Source organism: Cebus imitator, unplaced genomic scaffold (assembly GCF_001604975.1).
Source record: "Cebus imitator isolate Cc_AM_T3 unplaced genomic scaffold, Cebus_imitator-1.0 Scaffold5, whole genome shotgun sequence".
Taxonomy (NCBI): Eukaryota; Metazoa; Chordata; class Mammalia; order Primates; family Cebidae; genus Cebus; species Cebus imitator.
In genome coordinates, this window is record NW_016107320.1 from 11,518,473 (window position 1) to 11,538,500 (window position 20,028).

General features: G+C 37.3%; 1 protein-coding gene across 1 annotated transcript in view; it reads left to right on the forward strand.

Annotated features, from left to right (window-relative positions):
- Window positions 1–6,494: 6,494 nt before the first annotated feature.
- The window catches only part of KCNU1 (potassium calcium-activated channel subfamily U member 1), a 133,055-nt gene continuing 119,521 nt past the window's right edge, over window positions 6,495–20,028 (forward strand). Inside the window, exons 1-2 of the mRNA XM_037741569.1 lie at window positions 6,495–6,710; window positions 9,422–9,541. Coding sequence (XP_037597497.1) covers window positions 6,495–6,710; window positions 9,422–9,541 — 336 coding nt within the window. The remainder of the gene's footprint in view (window positions 6,711–9,421; window positions 9,542–20,028) is intronic.

The window sequence follows — 20,028 nt, forward strand, 5'->3', positions numbered from 1 at the left end:
TAGTTTCTAAAAGCAGATCCCTATGCACACCAGAGCATCACAGGCATTCTGCTGTTGGGTTAACGTTCATATCACAGTGGAATGCCTTGCCGCAGTTTGTCCACTAAGAATAAACAGGGAACAACAGACTGCAGAGAAAGTACAGTGCCTTTTTCAAAAGTTAAGTCTCAATAGGTCATGGGGCTAAATAAAATATGGATTGAATTATGTTCACTCATTAGCTGGGCATGGTGGTGCGTACCTGTAGTCCCAGCTACTTAGGAGGCTGAGACAGGAGAATCACTTGACCCTGGGAGGTGGAGGTTACAGTGAACACAGATCGTGCCACTGCACTCCAACCTGGGTGACAGAGTGAGATCTGTAGAAAAAAAAAAAAAAAAAGTGCCCTCAAAAGGAAGCTTCTCTAAAAGTAATTAATGTGTTATGTACCCTATTGGTGAAATTTAAAAAGAAGAGTTAAACCAGAAATGAATTCTTAAGGTCTAGGGTAAAGACTTGGCGACTTATATAACTCCATGTACACACCTTGAGAAACTGAAGGGCTAATCTTTAAGTCAATTTCTGTGGTGATAGATACAAGAACGCAGCAAGAAGAGATTTACCCGGAAGCAGCTGGCTGGGATGGGCTTTCACCATGACTCCAGGGCTCTGTGGCATAACAGCCATTTCCAGCCCTAATTTCAGACCTGCTTTTGCTATTGACTGGCTGCATGAATTGAGGATTCAGGCTTAGGGTTTCTCAACAGTGCAATTGCCCAATGGTACGAATGGGCTCTAAGGATATAAAATAAACCTCTGCTTATAGAAATAAAGAAATGTGGGGTTACGTGCAATGGATGGATTTAGGCATTTAAAAGGCAACATTACAATATAATTTATTACTTCCAGAAGCATTGCACACACACACACACACAGACACACATACACACACACACATTCATGAGTGCTGCTATCTACACTTAAAAATGTAATTCTTACTTTCCTTTCCCAGATATGGCATGTTTCTTGAAAAGAGTAAATTTTAAAAATTAAACATTTATTCAATCCCATTATAAAGTATAATTTTCCAGAATATTTGAGTGCCCAGAGGTAAATTACAGAAATGTGTACAAAGTGAAGCAATTTTTCTAATCAAATCAGACATGTTAAAAAATTCATCTGAACTAAAAAAAAAAAAAAGAAAAAGAAAAAAGTATTCTGTGGTACAGCCTTCATTTCTTAGATTTACTATTAAAGACAGCAGTGAAAATTTCCCAGAACCAGCAAGAGATATCACTCAGAGACCTAGGATCAGCTTTGATGCTTCTGGCCCTCACGTCCCAAATGCTGACTTTTCTCCCAGACATCACTCACACCTGCCCACTTGTATCTCTTCCCGCTAGCCCTGTCCCATCGGGACTAGTATCCTACCACTGTAGAGACCAGCTGTCTCTGCATGGAAACCAGTGTGATCCTTTTACAATGGAAATGCAATCACTTACCTCCCTTCTTTAGAACCGATCAAATATTTCCTCTTGACTTTAGAATAAAGTCGTTCTTGGTTTTTAGCCTAAACTGGAACAGAAAACCTTGCATAATCTGGTTCCCTTTGAGACAGCCAGGTGGAACGGGTCCCCGGAAAAACTCCAACCAGCCTGTGCACTAGGAGGAATGTGCATTGAGGTGGAGATACAGAAGTTCATGCCATTTGCCACAGGAAGGAGCCTGGCCCCTCCTCTTCCTGTGTGGCACCTGGGATTCAAGCTGCATGTGGGAAGCGCCTTAGCAGGGGACTCTGGCCTTGCCAGAGTCCCTGTTTCCCCCCTTTTCTTCCTCTTCACCCAATAAAACTGTCTATTCTGTCACCATTCAAACCATCTGGAGGCCTAAATTTTCATGGGCATGGGACAGACAAAGATCGCATCTTTAGCCAAACTAAGGAAAAGTCCTGCAACACCTTTTTACAGGCCCAGCCTTCTCTGGGGTCACTGCTTTCCATCTGGCCAATGGAATGCCCTTCAGAAGTTCATTCTCCTTCCTACATATTTTATCTGCCTGAACATGCTCACGCTAGCCTCCTTAACCCCTTAGTGGTCCTGGCCTGGGAAGCTTCCCCACCTTCAGACGTCAGCTTCAAATGTCACATACTTGAGGTAGCTTTCTTGACCTCTCTCCTCACTAGATTTATTTTCTAAACACTTTTTGCAGTTTGTCATTGTAAACATCTTCCTCAGTTAACTCAATCCTCTATGAGGGAATGAACTAGATTTGTTCTGGTGACCCTGGTGCTCCCAGTGCTTGACATAAGGTAGTTATTCAACACACGCACACACACACACACACACTTGACAAAGACTCTAGCTTGCAGTTGGTAGTCAAAAAATAGTTATTATTTTTTACTTTTAGCAAACCATCAAGGACAAGGAGAATACTACCTTCATTGCTGTGAAGGGTATTATTGCTTCAAAGTTCTCTGCCTTCCAAGTTCTGAATACTGAACTACTACCAAGCTACAAAGATCTGTGCCTAGTCACATGTCACCCATCACCAAATAACTCACTAACCGAAAATAATTACCAATTTTTTTTTTTTTTTTTGAGATGGAGTCATGCTCTGTAGCTTAGGTTAGCATGCAGTGGCACGATCTCAGCTCACTGCAACCTCCACCTCCCAAGTTGAAACAATTCTCCTGCCTCAGCCTCCCGAGTAGCTGGGATTACAGGCACCCACCACATCTGGCTAATATTTTTTTTGTATTTTTAGTAGAGAGGAGGTTTCACTATGTTGGCCAGGCTGGTCTTAAACTCCTGACCTCAGGTGATCCACTCACCTTGGCCTCCTGAAGTGCTGGGATTACAGGTATGTGCCACTGCACCTAGCCATAAATTTGCTAAGATGGTGACACTTTTTCCAAATCAGGTGCCCTTTTCATCACACACACACACACACTTATGCACACACATGCACATGCACACACACTATGAACCATGCATTACACACTATGGATGGTGCTTTTGTCACAAGAACAGTTTGCAGTCAGAGATGAGAAATATGCAGCAGAGAAATCTGGGTAACTTGGGTTAAGGTTCATGCAGATTTAGTATTTCATTCACCTAACAAATATTTTTGAGGATCAACAATGTATTCATTCAATCACCAAATATTTATAAAGTCTATACACATTCCCAGGCAGGTGCCAGGTACAATACTACACCGATTACACAGAGTCATCGGTGACCAGTAAAGCAGCGATGACACCCTGCACTTGTGAAGCTTACAGTCTTGTGAAAGGAGACAGAAAACAAACCAGGAAGCAAGTAAATCACATAACAACAAATCTTGAGTACTGTGAAGTGCTATAAAAGAAAGGGTCAGAATGTCATGTGAGAGACCAAGGGAGAACTGAAGGACAACAAAATAGCAACCACTAATGAAGTGAGTGCTCTGGGCAGAGGGAACAGAGGCATTGTGTTGTAAGGGCCTGGAGAAGGAAAAGGTTTGCATGTCCTCGTGGCTGAGAGGACGCAGTCTAATTGGAGCACAGCATAAATGATGTGTCTTGGGATGCAGGTGATCAGTCGCTGCAGTTTGCCAGGACTGGGCGGTTTTTCAAGGCACTGGACATTCAGTTTTGAACTTGGAATAGTTCTGAACAGCGACTGTTGGTCATGCTAGGTTCAAGACGGGTTTGAAGAGACTGACTTTGAAACCACCTGTACAATTTTCGACTCATTTGCAGACACTAGTATTATTATTAGGATAAAAGAATATTAGAGAGACAAACTACCTGCCTATTTGAATGAAATGGAATCCCTTTTATGGATTCATAGATCAGTATCTGCAAAAAGGGAAGAGATGCCCAGGATGCATCATAATACAGCAGAATCAAAATACATTGAAAATAGTGTTAGCTCAACCAGCGCCATCCTGTAAACCCATGCCATTTTGCACACCATGGTTAGGGTTGAAAATACCACAGGAGGGGCTTGGGCCATGAGAAACATTCTGGCAGGTCACAGGCCTAACCGTCTGACTGCAAGAAATTCCTCCCTTATCATATCCTGCAGTTCAGCTACCCATACTGCCCCACCTCCCCTGTCCAGACCTACAACTGCTCCAGTCTGTAAGTGGGGCTTGGACTCCAGTGCTGGCTGGTGTGCCCCCTCTGCAAGTCTTTGTTCAATAAGCCTGTGTTGCTGTTGAGCCGACCAACCACCGCTTGATCTCTGTATCTTTTCTCCATCCTAAGAAATAGTAAATAGCAAAAGTGAAGAAAATGAGAAAATTAAAGTGAATAATGACAGCTTAATCATTACGTAAGAGGGAAAATACTAAGTAAAGGATGTGGATGAATTTTGGCTTGGAAACTCTGATCTTGTCCAAATAGCTAGAAGTGTGTGTGTGTGTGTGTGTGTGTGCATGAGTGTGCACACACGCAGGAGAGAAATTAACAAGTAATTTCTCCCCCTCTCCCTTACTTCCTCCCTCCTTCCCTCCCTTTCTTCCTTCCTTCATTCCTCTTTCCCTTCCTCCCTCCCTCCCTCCCTTTACTTTCTTCCTCCTCCTTTTTTAAAATAATGTCACTCAAAAAAAGAATAGAAATGGCTAACGGCATCTTATATTGAGTTTTATGCATTTCAAACTATGTTCACACTACCTTTTTGAATCCCTACAATAACTATCAAGTAGGTATTATCTTCCACATAAAATCAAAAGACTACAAAAATTGTAATGACTTGTTAGACATCACACAGTAACTTAATAGAAGGACTGGGCTGGAATGCAGGGCTCCTAACTCCTAGACCAGTGTCCTTCTAAACGCCACTCAATGACAGGATTTTGTAGAAATGATAGGTAAGCTTAAAGGAAGGAAATGTAACTGTGGCAGCTGTCCTAGGAAATGCTACCGTTATCGTCTGAAACAGCCTGCCCAACAACACAGAGTCATGATGGGCTCCCAAGGACAGCGCGGAGATTTCTCTTGGGTCTCTTCACCTGGTGTCAGGTCATCTTCGTAATAACTGGGGTGAACGAGGCCCTCCACTGGGTTCTGACATTTCACCTGCCACTTGTGCACACTGAAAGGCGTGACATTTCTTATACCTTTGAAAACATCAGGGAAAATCAAAGAGATTTCTCTCATTCTGAACTTTACCTCTGCTGGGCCAAAAGTTTTGCTGCCAGGGCAGTAATAAAAGCAAGAAAGGGGAGGTTTCCATAAAGAAGAGATAAGTGGAACAGATTTATGGGCTGAAATAGCAATCAACCAATGACCACACTAGTTAAACTGCCGTTTCAATACCAGCATCTCTACATTATGCCTTTCTCATGTAAAGAATAAACAAAACCCTTTTTTTCTGTTTCAAGGTAATCTTGAGTTTTATTGTGTGTAATTATGGAGTATAACATGATATTTTTTGGATTGATGCATCAGAGATACACATATTTTCAAGGCACATGTGATAATTTAATACATTCACATAATTTGTACAGAGCCAGTCAGTGTACTTGGGATATCAATCAACTTAAATATTTGTATTTTCTTTATGCTAGAAACATTCAAATTATTCTCTTCTAGCTATTTTGAAATTTACAATAGAGTATTATAAACTGCAGTCACCTCCCTGATATATTGAACATTAGATGTTATTTATTCTATCAAATCAAATATTTATACCCATTAATCAACTTCTCTTTATCCCAATTCTTTCTTCTGCCACGTTTCCCAGCCTTTAATACCCATGAATCTACTCTCTATCTTTATGAGATCCGCTGTTTTAGCTCCCACATATGAGTACAAATGAAAAATGCTCTTTCAATATACTTACACATAGTGAAACAGCAACTGCAGTCCTGCAAATTCAAGTATCTATCATCTCACATAGTTCATCTTTTGTGTGCATATGTAGCAAGAGCCCTTAAAATCTACTCTTTCAGCAAAAATCATGAAGAGAAAATAATTTCATTAATTATATTCTTTGTTCTGTACACTAGATCTTCTAGACTTATTAATCCTGCCTATCTGCTCCTTTATTTAAAGGATAAACAAAAACCTTAAAGTACTTCTCTCTTCTGCCCTTCCAAGCTTACTAAGAACATGGCATCCTCCCAGATGGAGAACCAACTCATTCACACACGTAGTTGGCTGTCGTTTCACTCAAAAGAAGTTGATTTGAAATTATTTCACGGCATTAACAGATAACCAGCTGATCATTGCTACAGAGAATCGGATTTCCTCAAGGCACAGAGAAAGTAACAATAAGATCTAGAATTCTAGTTTTTTTACTACTCATATTGTAGGCCCCAGCCATCTCCAGTTGTGTATTCATTCAACAACCCAAGAGCTGGCACCAGGGGGTTGGCCAACCTGATGGAACCTCTCACTGGTTATCACACCTAGCATTGGAACACTGTGGTACAGTGAACTCTGACTCCTGAAATTGTTACCAGGCGACCACTATGTCATCAAATGGCCCAGCGATTCTGTCTACTGATGTCTCAAACATGTTTCAGACATGTTCAGACTAAGTTCGGACTTAGTTCACACTAAGCTAAAAGATGAAAATGGGGAAGACGTGGCAAAAATTTCCTGTACAACTGAGATCCAAACAGCGTTCATTCTCTCCTCCATTTTAACCTTCTTCAGTGGACTCATCATCCTGTTGATCTTCAGGCTGATCTGGAGAGCTGCTAAAAAACGGCAAATCAACAAGGCAACAGGGATTATCTTGGTCAGTTTCCTTATTAGGGATCCCTGTGTGTGAAGTCAGAGACGGGTTTGGGGTAGGTTTGTGTTTAGCAAAAGATCTAGGCTTCATTCAGTGTTTCAGGCTAACAGACTCAGCATCTATGGCCTGGTCCCTCAGAAAGGGTAGTAAGCCAGACCCCAGGCCACATTCTGAAGCCTGCAGAGACAGGGCCAGGCCTCTTGTTTCTCCCATCACTGGAAAAAGCAGTGTCTTATGTGGGGGGATGATTAATGTTAGCTCTGGAAACAGACATCACTGTTCTGAAAAAAAGGTTCATAAACATTATGTCCATGCCTCTATCTTGAATCTTAACAAGACAACTGTGCTAGGTCGTAGAAAAGAGGTGAAAAGGAACAAGACATCAACGTCAACTCCACTTTCATAAATCGTTTGTGCATAATGCATATGTACTGACATGCATACATTGCCTTTTGTATACCATGTAAAGACAACACACTGAGTTGCACATACACACAGAAGCCCACGCACACACACATGCACCATCCAGCCATAAATGCAAGGACACTTCTTATACCCAAACAAGCTTAGCAGGAGTTGGTGTTGTTGAATAACAGCTGGCAAACAATGATGATGAGAATAAATAATGTATTATACAGATAAGGCATTGCTTAAGAGCTTGAAATAAAACCCTCAAATGCTGTGTAATGGATGTCCTATTACCAGAGGTCAAAGGTGAAGAGTTTTATTTACTCTGTGTAGTTTATTTCCATTTTTGCTTCCCAAACTTTATTTTTCTAATAGATTATACCAATTTCCATAACAGAACACATTTCACCTGTGCATGATAATATTGAAAATTCACTTAAAATATTTATTTTAGTGCTAAAAATCTACATAAAAATATAATGTATAAATTGATAAATTTTTAAGGTTATTGGTAATATGGAATTTTGATTTCTGTATTTGAAAAGTATCCAATATTGAAGCTTATAGATTTTGCTCCCAAACAAGTTTGCTCTACTGATTATTTCTACATTAAGGACTTTGAGCAGTGGTGTAACAATTGTAGAAAGAATTGTAGGATACTGACTCATGGATAAATAGCTATGATGAATCTGCCTCCTGGTTTCTACCTTGTTTTGTTGTTTTTAATGCACAACTCAATTTGTAGGATTTTGAACGCTTCTTAGTCTTATGCTCCAGACAATGTTCTTCTTCCCTATCATGTTCTTTTTTGTGTGATTACAAAAATATGAGAGTGCATTTTTCAATTTCCTATATTTTTCATCTCTTACTTTGGGTGTAACTTATGTCTATACTTCAATCCAGGTGTACCTTTTACTTACAAATATTTAGCAAGTGTTACAAAATGTTAAGAAGTGAGCCTGAGTAACCAGAATGCTGTACTATTCTTCTTGTGAATCTTGAGGAAAGAGTTTGATCAAAGTTGAGTTACTTTTCAACAAGTTGTTTTGTTTCATTAAATTGAGAGGGCCCTGTTTTTCACTAAGCCTTTGGAGAAGTTGGACAAATGTAAAACCAAAACCAAAAAAAAGTCAGAAATCTAGGTGTACTGTGAAGAGCTATTTAAAAAAGTATTTGGAGAGTTATAATTTCTCTCCTTAAATGTGCATTTTAAAACATTTATTACATCTGTAAGCAGGATTTTATTATATCTTAGGACCAATTTGTTTTTCCACAGAAGGTAGCTCCAACTTGATGATGGAATTCAAATGAGTGTTCTGTACTAATGTCATACCTAGTATTTTTTAAAATTAGTTCTCAGGCAACATTTAGGAACACACACGAGTCATTGAGTATTAGAGGACAAATCATTGATCAGGATGTGAACTTTATCAAAGCATTTTTTAATGAGACTTCCCTTCCTATCATTCAGAAAATATGAGTAGAAAAATTAAGTGATTTTGAAATCCTGGCTTTATATAAAATGAGTTTTTTTGAAAGTCGGAGAGACTCAGTCAGCTTGGTATGGCTTGTCCTAGTTGGTTCAGATATTTCTTTGCGGTGAGTCTAGACTATTATCAACAAACAATGGACTAGCTCAGGCTCCAGCCTTTCCTCATTGCCTGATCTTAGGAAAGTCATTCAATTTCTCCATTTCCTGGTTTTCATAGCAATATAAAATTGATTTAATCATGCCTAACTTTATCATATGGGATTGCTATAACATTTAAATATAATCAGTAAAGACATTCTATAAATATGAGGAAGAATTACAATTTCAGAATATAACATCGGGCAAAAAACTAAAAGCAACACAAAAATGCTGAAAACTTCCCCCTTCTCTCACAAAATGTGGACACTTAAGTAATCACCTAAAAATCAATTTGTAATCTTTTTTTCTTTGTCCACATATCTCAACGGAAACTGTTACACTTATATCTAGAGCAGAAAGAAGCATGCTGCTCCTAATTCTGATCCTTGCAGTGATGTCAGTTTGAAGGGTGTAGGGACTGAGTATATGTGAGAAGGACATGGAGGAAGACTACAGAATTCAGTATAAAAAAGCTTTGCAGAAAACCAGGAAAATGCAAATCCAGTAAAATCCGTATTATGAAATATTGAATAAGCAACTTCAGGGTTCCCTGGTTTAGACAAGGTAGAATGATTTCCGACTGATACCATCACAAGAGGCTCTATCAACATAAGTAAAACAGATTTCTTTCTCTGAGATGCAGCTCACATCTTCAGTTTCTTTCTCTCGATTGTAGGAACTGTTTACATCAGGTAGGATCGATAAGGACCCTATAAGAAGCCTCCGCTTGAAGGGACAATTTCGTGATCGTATAGAAATGTTACTTTCGGCCCAGACCTTTGTAGGGCAAGTGTTGGTAAGTACACTTTCACTGTTAGCTTGCTTACAAACTGTAGCCATAGGTGTGCTTATAGTCAGTATAAATTGATTCTCCAGGTAAACATCTGATGTTCTCTTGGTCACCTTATCTAAAATATCACCACCACCCCCTCTACTGTTTTTTACTCATTATCTTGCTTTGTTTACCTCTGGAGTGAACATAATTGACAATAGCTATATTGTACTATTATAATAATTTTATAATAATATAAAATTAAATTATATATTAATATTATATAATTGATAATATATACCTTATAAAATGATATGTAATTATATATGTAATAATTATATAATTATTAGTAACTATATTCTTACTAATTATAGTTAATTACTAATTAGATAATTATACATTTATAATTATAGCAATTATATAATTATATGTTTACTAATTATTTAATTATATATTTATAATTATATAATTACTAATTTGCATTATAATTATATTTTGTATTTATTATCAGTCTCTCTCCACTAGGAAGAAAGCTTTGTTAGCGCAATGTTGTGAGCATTTGGTTCTCCTTATATATGCAGATGGATATGAACATAGATATTTTAAAAAAATGTTTAGTAAACTAATCAGCCCTGAAATGTATAGCTACTTTCCTCTCCTTTGATTCCAATAGACCTCTTTATTTCATCAGCAAACTAGTCTTTAGTGCCCCTCTATGATATTTATCACTCTGCTTCCTATTTTAATCTCAGTAATTTGAACATATTAAATCTCACTTCGGCATTATCTCCTAGGGGCATCCTAACATTACCTCTTTATTGGGCTAAGAGCTCCTCCTCTAGCTTCTTTAATTTCACTTAGCATTACTATCAAAATTATCTGTGCTCATGCCTGTCTCTCTGAGTACGGTGAGCTCCGGAGGACAACATACTATGTCACGAAAATGTTTATTTCCCATTGTCTGGAAATAGCAGATACCCTATAAATAAGGATTGCAGTGATCATTATTTCAGGAGTGTAGTTTGATCTAAAATATGAAAAGATGAATTTCATAATTAGGGGTATGCTGCCATCAGAGGATCTTATGGTGGAAGTAGGTTCATGTGAGCTAGAGATTATTATCTGCTTTTTATAATTAGCAAAAACATGGCTCTTTTCCAGTTACTGCTTAATTTCGATGTAATACATTCCTGAAACTTGCTTGGAAGTATATAAGTAAAACTGCTTTCATAAAAGCTCCAGGGAATGTTGAATCATCTGGAAATGTGCCTCTCCATTTTCGGTCTTCTAAAGTTTTTGATCTCTTTTTCCTGAAATCTCTGTGGGTATGACCCATTGCAGAAAGATTTTGTAATTATCTCTGATGATATTAGGGATTTCTTGGTTAGGATCTCTACAAATGTTGAAGTCATGTTTGTGTGAGAGTAACTTTGGGAATAATGTATTAAAGGTCACTGGGGTGAAGGAGAAGAGAACTTACGACATCCATTATATGAGTATTGCATATGGGAAGTGGGTGGAAAAGGAATGATTACAAATTATATACCAATAAAAATTACTTATTTAATCAAGGGAAACCGTATTATTTTAACCTATAACAGCTGGTGATTATCTATGTGGAACAGCAGGAGGTATGGAGTAAAACTTAGGCTAGAATGAATACTCTAGGCCAGGTGCGGTGGTCATGCCTATAATCTAGCACTTTGAGAGGCAGAGGAAAGAGGGTCGCTTGAGCCCAGGAGATCAAGACCAGCCTGAGCAGCATAGCAAGACCTCATCTTTACAGATATTTAAAAATTAACTCAGCATGTTGGCCTGAACCTGTGGTCATAGCTACTCAAGAGGTTGAGATGGGAAGATTGCTTGATCCTGGGTGGTCAAGGCTGCAGTGCTGAAGTGAGCTGTGATCACGCCACTGCATTCCAGCCGCGCAGCAGAGAGAGACCCTATCTAAAAAAAATACCTGAGCTTTGAAAGGCATAACTGAACCCCATAGATACCTCAAATACAGTTTTAAGAAAATAAAATGGCTACAGTTCCTTCTTTCTATCCTTCTTTCCTTCCTTTGAAATTATTTTACTTCTTTCAACAAATATTTATTGTTTGCCAAGTATTTGCTAGGTGGACACTCTTTGTATAGTGGAAAATGCAGGCAAAAGTCTTGCATTTAAGAAACTTAAATTCCAGTGGAGATAGATATGAAAAATGCATACATACATACATAAGATAAATTCAGATGATGAATGCCATGAGGGAAATATGACTGAAGTGTTTGTGAGGTTTGGTGGTTTGGAGTTGGATCACAGTGATCAGAGAAAAAAAAAAACCTCTAAAAAGGTAATATTTGAGCCAAAGCATGATGACAAAGAATAAAGCAATTGAAGAATTAAGGGAATGAGGTTCCAGATTGAGAGAATAGAATTGTGGAGGCAAAGAGCATCACAAGAGTTTACTGCAAGCACCAGGAGGAGACTCCTATGCTAGGGACATGGAAGTCAGGGGATGGCGAGGTCTGAGAAGAGACTGGGAAATGGCTCAGTGTCTTAAGATTCATAGATGGGGGCTAAAGCGCTCAAAGGGAATCACTCAATTCTAAGGCAAAGAGAAGTCTGAGATCTTAAAGCATGAGTTGACATGGTCCAATTATATTTTAAGGTTCAAGAGGTACTAAAGCCTGAAAATAAAGGAATTGTCAAAGGTATGCCAGGAAAATGATGGTAGAAATTAGAAGTACAATTTTAATACCACATACGTTTGAATTCAACACAATTAACCTTTGAAATGATAAATGTAACAAACCACAAAGAAGATATAACATCATTAATATCACTACACCAAAAATATAACCTCAAAATATATAAAACATTAAAGAACAATTATGATAAATGAAAAATAAAATAAGTGAACTTAGTATCAAGCTCAAAAAGTTAGAGAATGAAAACATTAAATCTAAGCAGAATAAATTTAAAAGATAGTTAGAAATTAATGAATTATAAAACAGCTGATTACTTCAGACAATGAAATAGAGAAATCAATAGCTAGTCTATAAACAAGGAAAAAGTACAAATATATGAAATAAGACATTTAAATGAGAAAATACATACACATTAAAAGGAAATTGAAAAAACTATATATGCAATTAATTTTGAAAACTAAATGATTTCTTAGGATAATATGAATTACCAAAAGTGTCCATAAGAGGAGAAATTTAAACAGACCAAATATCTGGAAAAAATAAAGTTGTCAAAGACCCATAATCATCATCACCACCCTCCCTTTCTGCCCCTTTGATGAGAGACTTGGATGATTTCAAGGTCCTGTCTCTAAAATCTTCAAGGAATAGATATCTCTAATGCTAATTAAACAGTTCCAGGTCATGGAAAAGAAATCATTACATGTTATTTTCCAATGAAGACAAAGTATCTATATGAAAATCCTCCAGAATAGCAAATTTTTATATACCCTACAAACGAATGCCCTTAATACTTTGAGGGAGAATACATAGGCAGCCACCCAGTAGAAGAATAAGGAAAGGAAAAAGGAGGGACAGGAAAACAGGAAGACAGAATAAAAAGTAAAAGAAGAAAGGGAAAAGAGAAAGAAGGAAAGTGAGAAGGGAATTCCAACAGTCAAATAAAAAGATTCCCTTCAAAACAAGATGCCTTCTAGAGGCCTTCCTATATTATGAATATTAATAGAATATGACAAGGTATTGATCAACTCTGTAGCATCTATGGGTTTGGTGTGTTATATCAACTACCTACGGAAAAATTTTTCTTCTGAATTTAGTTCCAAATATGACCCTATTCTCAAACAATTATCCTACTCCTACTTGAGATTTTTGTTGGTAATTATGTAACTGACTGTGCTTCTCTATTGCTTTGTGGCTAGAAAACGTAAAACCAAAATTATGGCTTATTAGCAAGTGTATCTATTTTTAGCATCATGCTAAGCACTATTGTATGTTTACATTCTGTTTCCCTGCTTCTCTTTTTTTTTTTTTTTTTTTTTTTTTTTTTTTTTTTTTTTTTTTTTTTTTTTTTTTTTTTTTTGTATTCTGCCTTAAATACTTTCTGTAAATNTTTTTTTTTTTTTTTTCAGGTAATCTAGCATTTTGTGTTTTTGTATTCTGCCTTAAATACTTTCTGTAAATGCATAACATTTTCTATGACAGTGTAATCCTCTCTGTAGATAAATTAAGCCCCTGGCAACAACAACTGTTGTCAAACTTAGTATACAAAGCAACTAAATGCACAAATACAGCATCATAATTCATTTGGAAATGGGAAAGAATATTTCAAAAACGGTGCTTGGAGTGATTAAATAACTTACTTTGCTGTTTTTTGTTTGTTTGTTTTTGTTTGTTTGTTTCTCATTTTCCTAATGTAATCCAACCTCTAGGGAAAAGAAAAACATAAAACATAGTGGAAAAGATCGGTCTCTTCATACTTTATATGCATTGTTTATGCGAAAATGAAATAAAACTTTTCCACCATCTTGAGATGAGTTGTATCTTTATCTTTGTTTTTCTCTCATTTCATTTCCTTATTCCATATTTTACGCTGAATGCATATATGCATGAAGCATCAAGAATTTATTTTGGTATATAGCATGAAAATACAGTTTAGGGATCTTTATCATATGAATGAAGAAGACTCTGGCAGGAAACACTACACTACGTTCCTAGAATTTTTTATTTTTTTTTTTTTGCAGGTAATTACCTTGTGTTTTTTCCGCACTAATCATTTATGGATATTACTGTTTAGCTTTTCATGCACTTGATACAATATTTAAAAGTACAAAGTAAAAACTAAATTTCTTTCTTACCCCATCCCCAGAAGGAAGTACCTACTACCATGAGTTTCTTCCTTCAAACCTCTGCAAATTCTCAGCAACATTGTCCTATTTTTCTTATTTAGGTGTTCAGGCCACTTAGGATACCCTTCTCCTCCCATAATTGTACCTATAAATATAAATTTTGAAATAATTTGTTACTTCTTCTGGCACTTCTTTATGGAGAGTAGTAAAGTGAATGGCTAGTGAAGTCAGTGGAGGTAAAATTAGATCTGAATTCAGGTTAGTCCATAGATCCCGTCTTCAAATAGGGATGCACCCCACAAGAAAGGGAGGGATGTCAACAGATTTCTGAAGGGCCAGCAGGTGCAAGAAGTTCTCCAACTTTCCTAGGTTCTACTTCCTAACACAGATGAAGCTAAGAACCCCACACGACCATTTTCCTTTTCCCTACTACCATTTCACAATCTGTTTTTATTTCAAGAGAGGCACTATCATTACGTCCTTTTCAAATGAGGAAACTGACACATATCTCATAGAAATATAATGTAAAAATTATAAAGCAGAGATGAAAATACTATCTATAGATTTCAATCAGTGAGCTATAAGAATGAGTTAACATTGTAATCATTATTGTAGTGTTGTCATTATTACATGAGTTAATAAGTATAAATATATATAGGTTGTGCATATAATAAACATATATGTGTTATTAATATTTTTAAAAACATTATCTCATGACATATCTATTAACATAAACAATACTAATATTGATGTTGAACCCTGTCTCATTTTAACAATAAGTGATATCTATAAATACCTATATTAATTTTAAAAATCCCTCTCACAGATGAAATTTTACAAAATTTTACATTTTATGTTTTATGATGATCAGATTATAATATATTTATGTTGTTTAATAAAAATTATAAGGACAATTCAATCCAGAAAAAATAAATAAAATAGTATTTTGAGACAGATGTCAGGAAATTTAGATTCCCTTTTGGTTTCTTGCACTTATCTTGAGATTTCAAGCCTGTTCCCCCATTTTTCCATTGTTTATTATCGGAAACAGTATTTGTTAGAGGCATTAAGCAGTAATTACTAACCAGCGTGACATTTGATGTTGTAACTAGGATGTTCATAAACGCAGCTTTCTGCTAGCTGTCCCACTGTAATTGTTAATAGAGCCTCTTTTATTCTTTAAAGTCTGTATGATTAGACAATAAATAATATAGTCACCTTAATTTTAAATGAATACACGCCACAGGTCATTTTCCAAGGAAGAGGAGCCAACAGAGAGAGGACAACTTTGTCTCTACTTGACTGCCCCACAGATTAAATTCCAGCTTTGGTTAGAAGGAATCTTTTTTGGTTTTGTTTTTGTTTGGTATGCCTCTTCTTCGTACTCTTCTTCTCCTTTCCTCATGAGTCATGTTCCTTCTTTTTGGTATCATTTAGCTTTTTTGGAGATATGTTTCATTAGTCTCATAAAAAATAGCTTTATTCATTAATTCTACATACATAAATATATAGATACCTCAGTGTGTGTGTAGAATTTACACACACACATATGTATAATTAATATCTTCTGTAGCCTTCTTAATTTTCTTAATTTTTCTTAATTTTCCTTTTCTCCCCCTCTAGTCAGTTATAATGAATGTATCATATGCTATATCACAAGTTCAGGATGAGAATTTTCTCATAAACCTTTTCTGATACCCAAACTGTTTCCTCTTTCCATCAAAAAGTCCATCCTGGCGAGGCGTGGTGGCTCATCCCGGTAATCCCAAGACTTTGGGAGGCTGAGGCAGGAGAATCACTTAAGCCCAGGAGTTTGAGACCAGCCTAGCAACATAGTGAGACCTCATTTCTACAAAATAATAAAAACATAAATACCCAGGTGTGGTGATGCACACCTGTGGTCCCAGCTACTTGAAAGGCTGAGGTGGGAGGATCGTCTGAGCCTAGGAGGCTGAGGCTACAGTGAGCTGAGATCACACCACCCACTCCAGCCTGGGCAACAGAGCAAAGCCCTGTCTCAATAAAAAAATTAAAAAATAATAAAATAATAAAAAATAGTTAAAAAATAAAAGTCCATCCTAAGCTGAGGAAAGAGAAGTCTGGTTGGGTCCTAAGTCTCTTGGGAGGAAACCCTAAATCCACATTTCCTCTTTGCAAGGAGGTGGGGCAGAGAGAGCTAATTCTAGCCTCCAGGGCAAAAAGGATTAATGGGTAATACACACATTGCTCAATGGTTCTTGTGAAGCTTGCCCTTTACAAAGAATATCCTTAGCACAGGTGTTTTCAGCGGCAATGGCTCACACTGTTAGCTATGCCAGAGGGGCCTGGGCTTCTCCCCCGGAAGCCTCTACCTGCCTCTGTCACCAGCAGTGACTAGTCTTGGACGTCTCGTGCACTTGGCACTTTCTCCTAATCACCGACCCTGATTGCAGAAACCCAGCAGCTCTAGCAGTACCGCTCCTCACATCTGGCATCCACAACCATGCCTTGTCCAGACTCTGAGTAATCATCCACTTGCCAGATCAACAAGAGACACAGGGACTTGGTAGAAATGGCCCCCTGGAGGATGGGTACCTGACCTATCCCAGGTTGGCACCCCAGGAAAGTTCCTCAGTGGCTGGTGGAAGGTGGTGTGGGGTTGGGCTGGACACTTGCCCCTTCCTTTGCAGAAGCAGCTTGGTAATTTCCAAGCTTCTCCTGTCTGTAGTTCCCTAAGTCTGTGTCCTGAGGGATCTGGCAGTACTTGACTTCCTCCTTTCAGCATTGTGTTGATGAATTCACTAGGCCACTGGATCTTCCAACACAGAGCTTGTAGTTCTTGGCTGGGGCAGCTTCGATGAGTGTCTTTCTGAGATCCAGCTCATCCTTTGCCCTCTGGGTCAGCTTGGCCATTAGATCGGGTAATATTTGTTGTCAGGCTGGATGTCCTTGTATTCAGGACCAGAGTTTCATCACCTTGCTCGACTTAGCCCAGATACAGAAGACAACACCACAAGCCCAGGCTAGGTCCCACCATCTTGCACAGCCTTCACAGTGGAAATAGACATCTGGGTTGCCTGAATTTTCCAGTTTCTTGAATTGAATTTAATTTTATCAGAATTTTTCCTTGGAGTAGTTCTTTGGCTATATCTCAGAGACTATGGCAAATAATGCTCTTAGTTTTAGTGATGCAGAATTCATCTTTTACGTTGTTTAATATATATATTTTTTTAAGATGGAGTCTCATTCTTATCACCCAGGCTGGAGTGCCGTGGCACCATCTTGGCTCACTGTAACCTCCTCCTCCTAGTGTCAAAAGATTCTTCAGCCTCAGCCTCCCCAGTAGCTGGAATTACAGCATGTACCATCATGCCCAGCTAATTTTTGTATTTTTAATGGAGACGGGATTTCACCATGGTGGCCAGGCTGGTCTTGAACTCCTGACCTCAGGTGATCCACCCGCCTTGGCCTCCCAAAGTGCTGGAACTACAGGCGTGAGCCACTATGCCTGGCCCAAGTTGTTTAAATTTTAATTTTGATTCCTTGTTTGATTCATGATCCATTTAGAGAAATGCATGCTTTCACTTTCCTTGGATGGACGAGTTTTTGACTGGGGATAGAGAGACTATCTTTTCTACTTTGGTAGAAATTTATGGTCTAAGAATGTCAAAGCTTTTATGATTTCTACTTCACAGAATTTATGGAGAAATTCTTTGTTGCCTAGTACATAATCAATTTTTACTACTATGTAATGGAATTTTTAAAGACTATGTATTATCTATTTGATGTATAAGCAATACTAATTATGTTATATGTGTTTTCCATATCCTTAATTATTTGCTGAATGATTGAAAGGGACATGTCAGAAAACTTCATTTACAATTTTTTAGTTTTGTTGACTGTCATGTATTTCCAGCAGACTTTGAATGATATATTCTTATATGATATCCACTGATAGACAAAGTCATTTTTATATCTTCTTGGCTGATATCTATATGAATCTTCTTGGCCTTTTATATGAAATATCCATTTTTGCCAAATTTTGCATTGTTTTTGGTTTTGTTTTGCTTTTGCTGGAATATTTTAGAATACAATATTAATATGTAACATTAATCTTTCTGTTTTCATTTTATTCCCACTTGATTGAGATATCTTTGCCTAGCTCTCTTTCAATCTTTCTTTCTTCTTTCCTCTTAAGTGTGTCTTTTGTATGTGTCATGTAGCTTGATTTTTGTTCTTGTGTTGATTTAAAAATGCATTTATTTTTTAATTTGCCAGGGGAATGTAATCATTTTCATTTACGGTGATCTATTTTATTGGTTTTTATATTATGACATTTAGAGATTAAATTTACTGCATAACAGAATATCTAAATATTGGCTTAAGCAAACAAATGTGAGATCTGTTAGTAAAGAAAGAGAGAAAAGATATTGGACACACACTAGAAGCTCTGCCAGGGTCTGAATTTCATATTTCAGCAGAGAAGCTGAACTACATGCTTGTGAATTTCAGGAGATTTGGATTCCAACACTCACTCCTCCACTCCCTACTATGTAATCTTGAGTGAATTAATTTTTCTAAATTGAAGTCAATTCACATAATATGACTATAAAGGAGGTTATAATAACACCCATTAGAGTGTCACAGGGAGAATTCTATCATAATACATGTAAAGCACTCAAGGCATAGTAAGCACTGACCATTGGCTGATATTTACATTTCTACTTTATTTTATCACTTTATTTTTTGGCATCCTCTAATGTGGATAATTTAATTTTAATAGACTGTTATAAGCATTATATAAATCAAATGCAGAACAAGCTATCTGCCCTATATTTCTTTGTGTGTTTTTTATATCTATATGCTCCTTTTGCATGAGAATAATTGCCAGAGGATTGAGTAACACTTTCTGAATCTTTAAGAGTCCAAAAATGTTTTTTCTTGCTCTTACAAGTAAACAACAACGTGGTTGACTTTGAATTCTTGGCTTGCAATCTGTTTTCCCTAAAACTATGTAAAAGCTGCTCCAGTGTTTTCTAGAACTTAGGGCCACACGCCAGGTACAAAGCTATTGTCTAGCAGCTCCCAATGTAGTCTCTCTCCTCTGTTTTATGAGGTGGGGCCAGAACTTAGTAAGTATGTCTCTTCTGTAAGCTTGCTCCTAGACTCTGCCAATAGGGAGTACGAGACGAGGCAGGAAGCCTAGAGGTCAGAAAGAGAACTGTTTGTTGCTTCTGTGTTTTGTAACCATTGCTTTCAGTCTCACCTAGTCAATAATAGATTTGTAGTCCAGTTGTTGTACTTAGTTCTTGTTTCCATTTTTCTTTCCAACACTGCCAGGAGCAGCTCACAGTGTCTCTGCGGAGGCACAATTAGCATCTGTGTCAGGACCTTCCTCTTAAGTCTTGAGGAGTAAGCTTTGACATTTTTTATCTTGTCCAAATTCCTATCTAAGGGATCTGTGGAGTCATGCCCTACAAACCATAAATTCTCATCAGATTGGTTTTATTTAACCCTAAATATTGTGACTTAACTTTCTAATCTGACTGGCATAATATTATGCCAGAAGAAGAAAGTCAAAATATTTTACTCCAAAACATGTTTCTTTGCCATGTATTGAAAGAGCCTTGCCTTTGCTGTCCTTTATGGGGGAATATGTGCCTCTGTAAAGAATCTCTGTTAACATAGCTAGATCTTTTTCTTCCAGGCCCTCC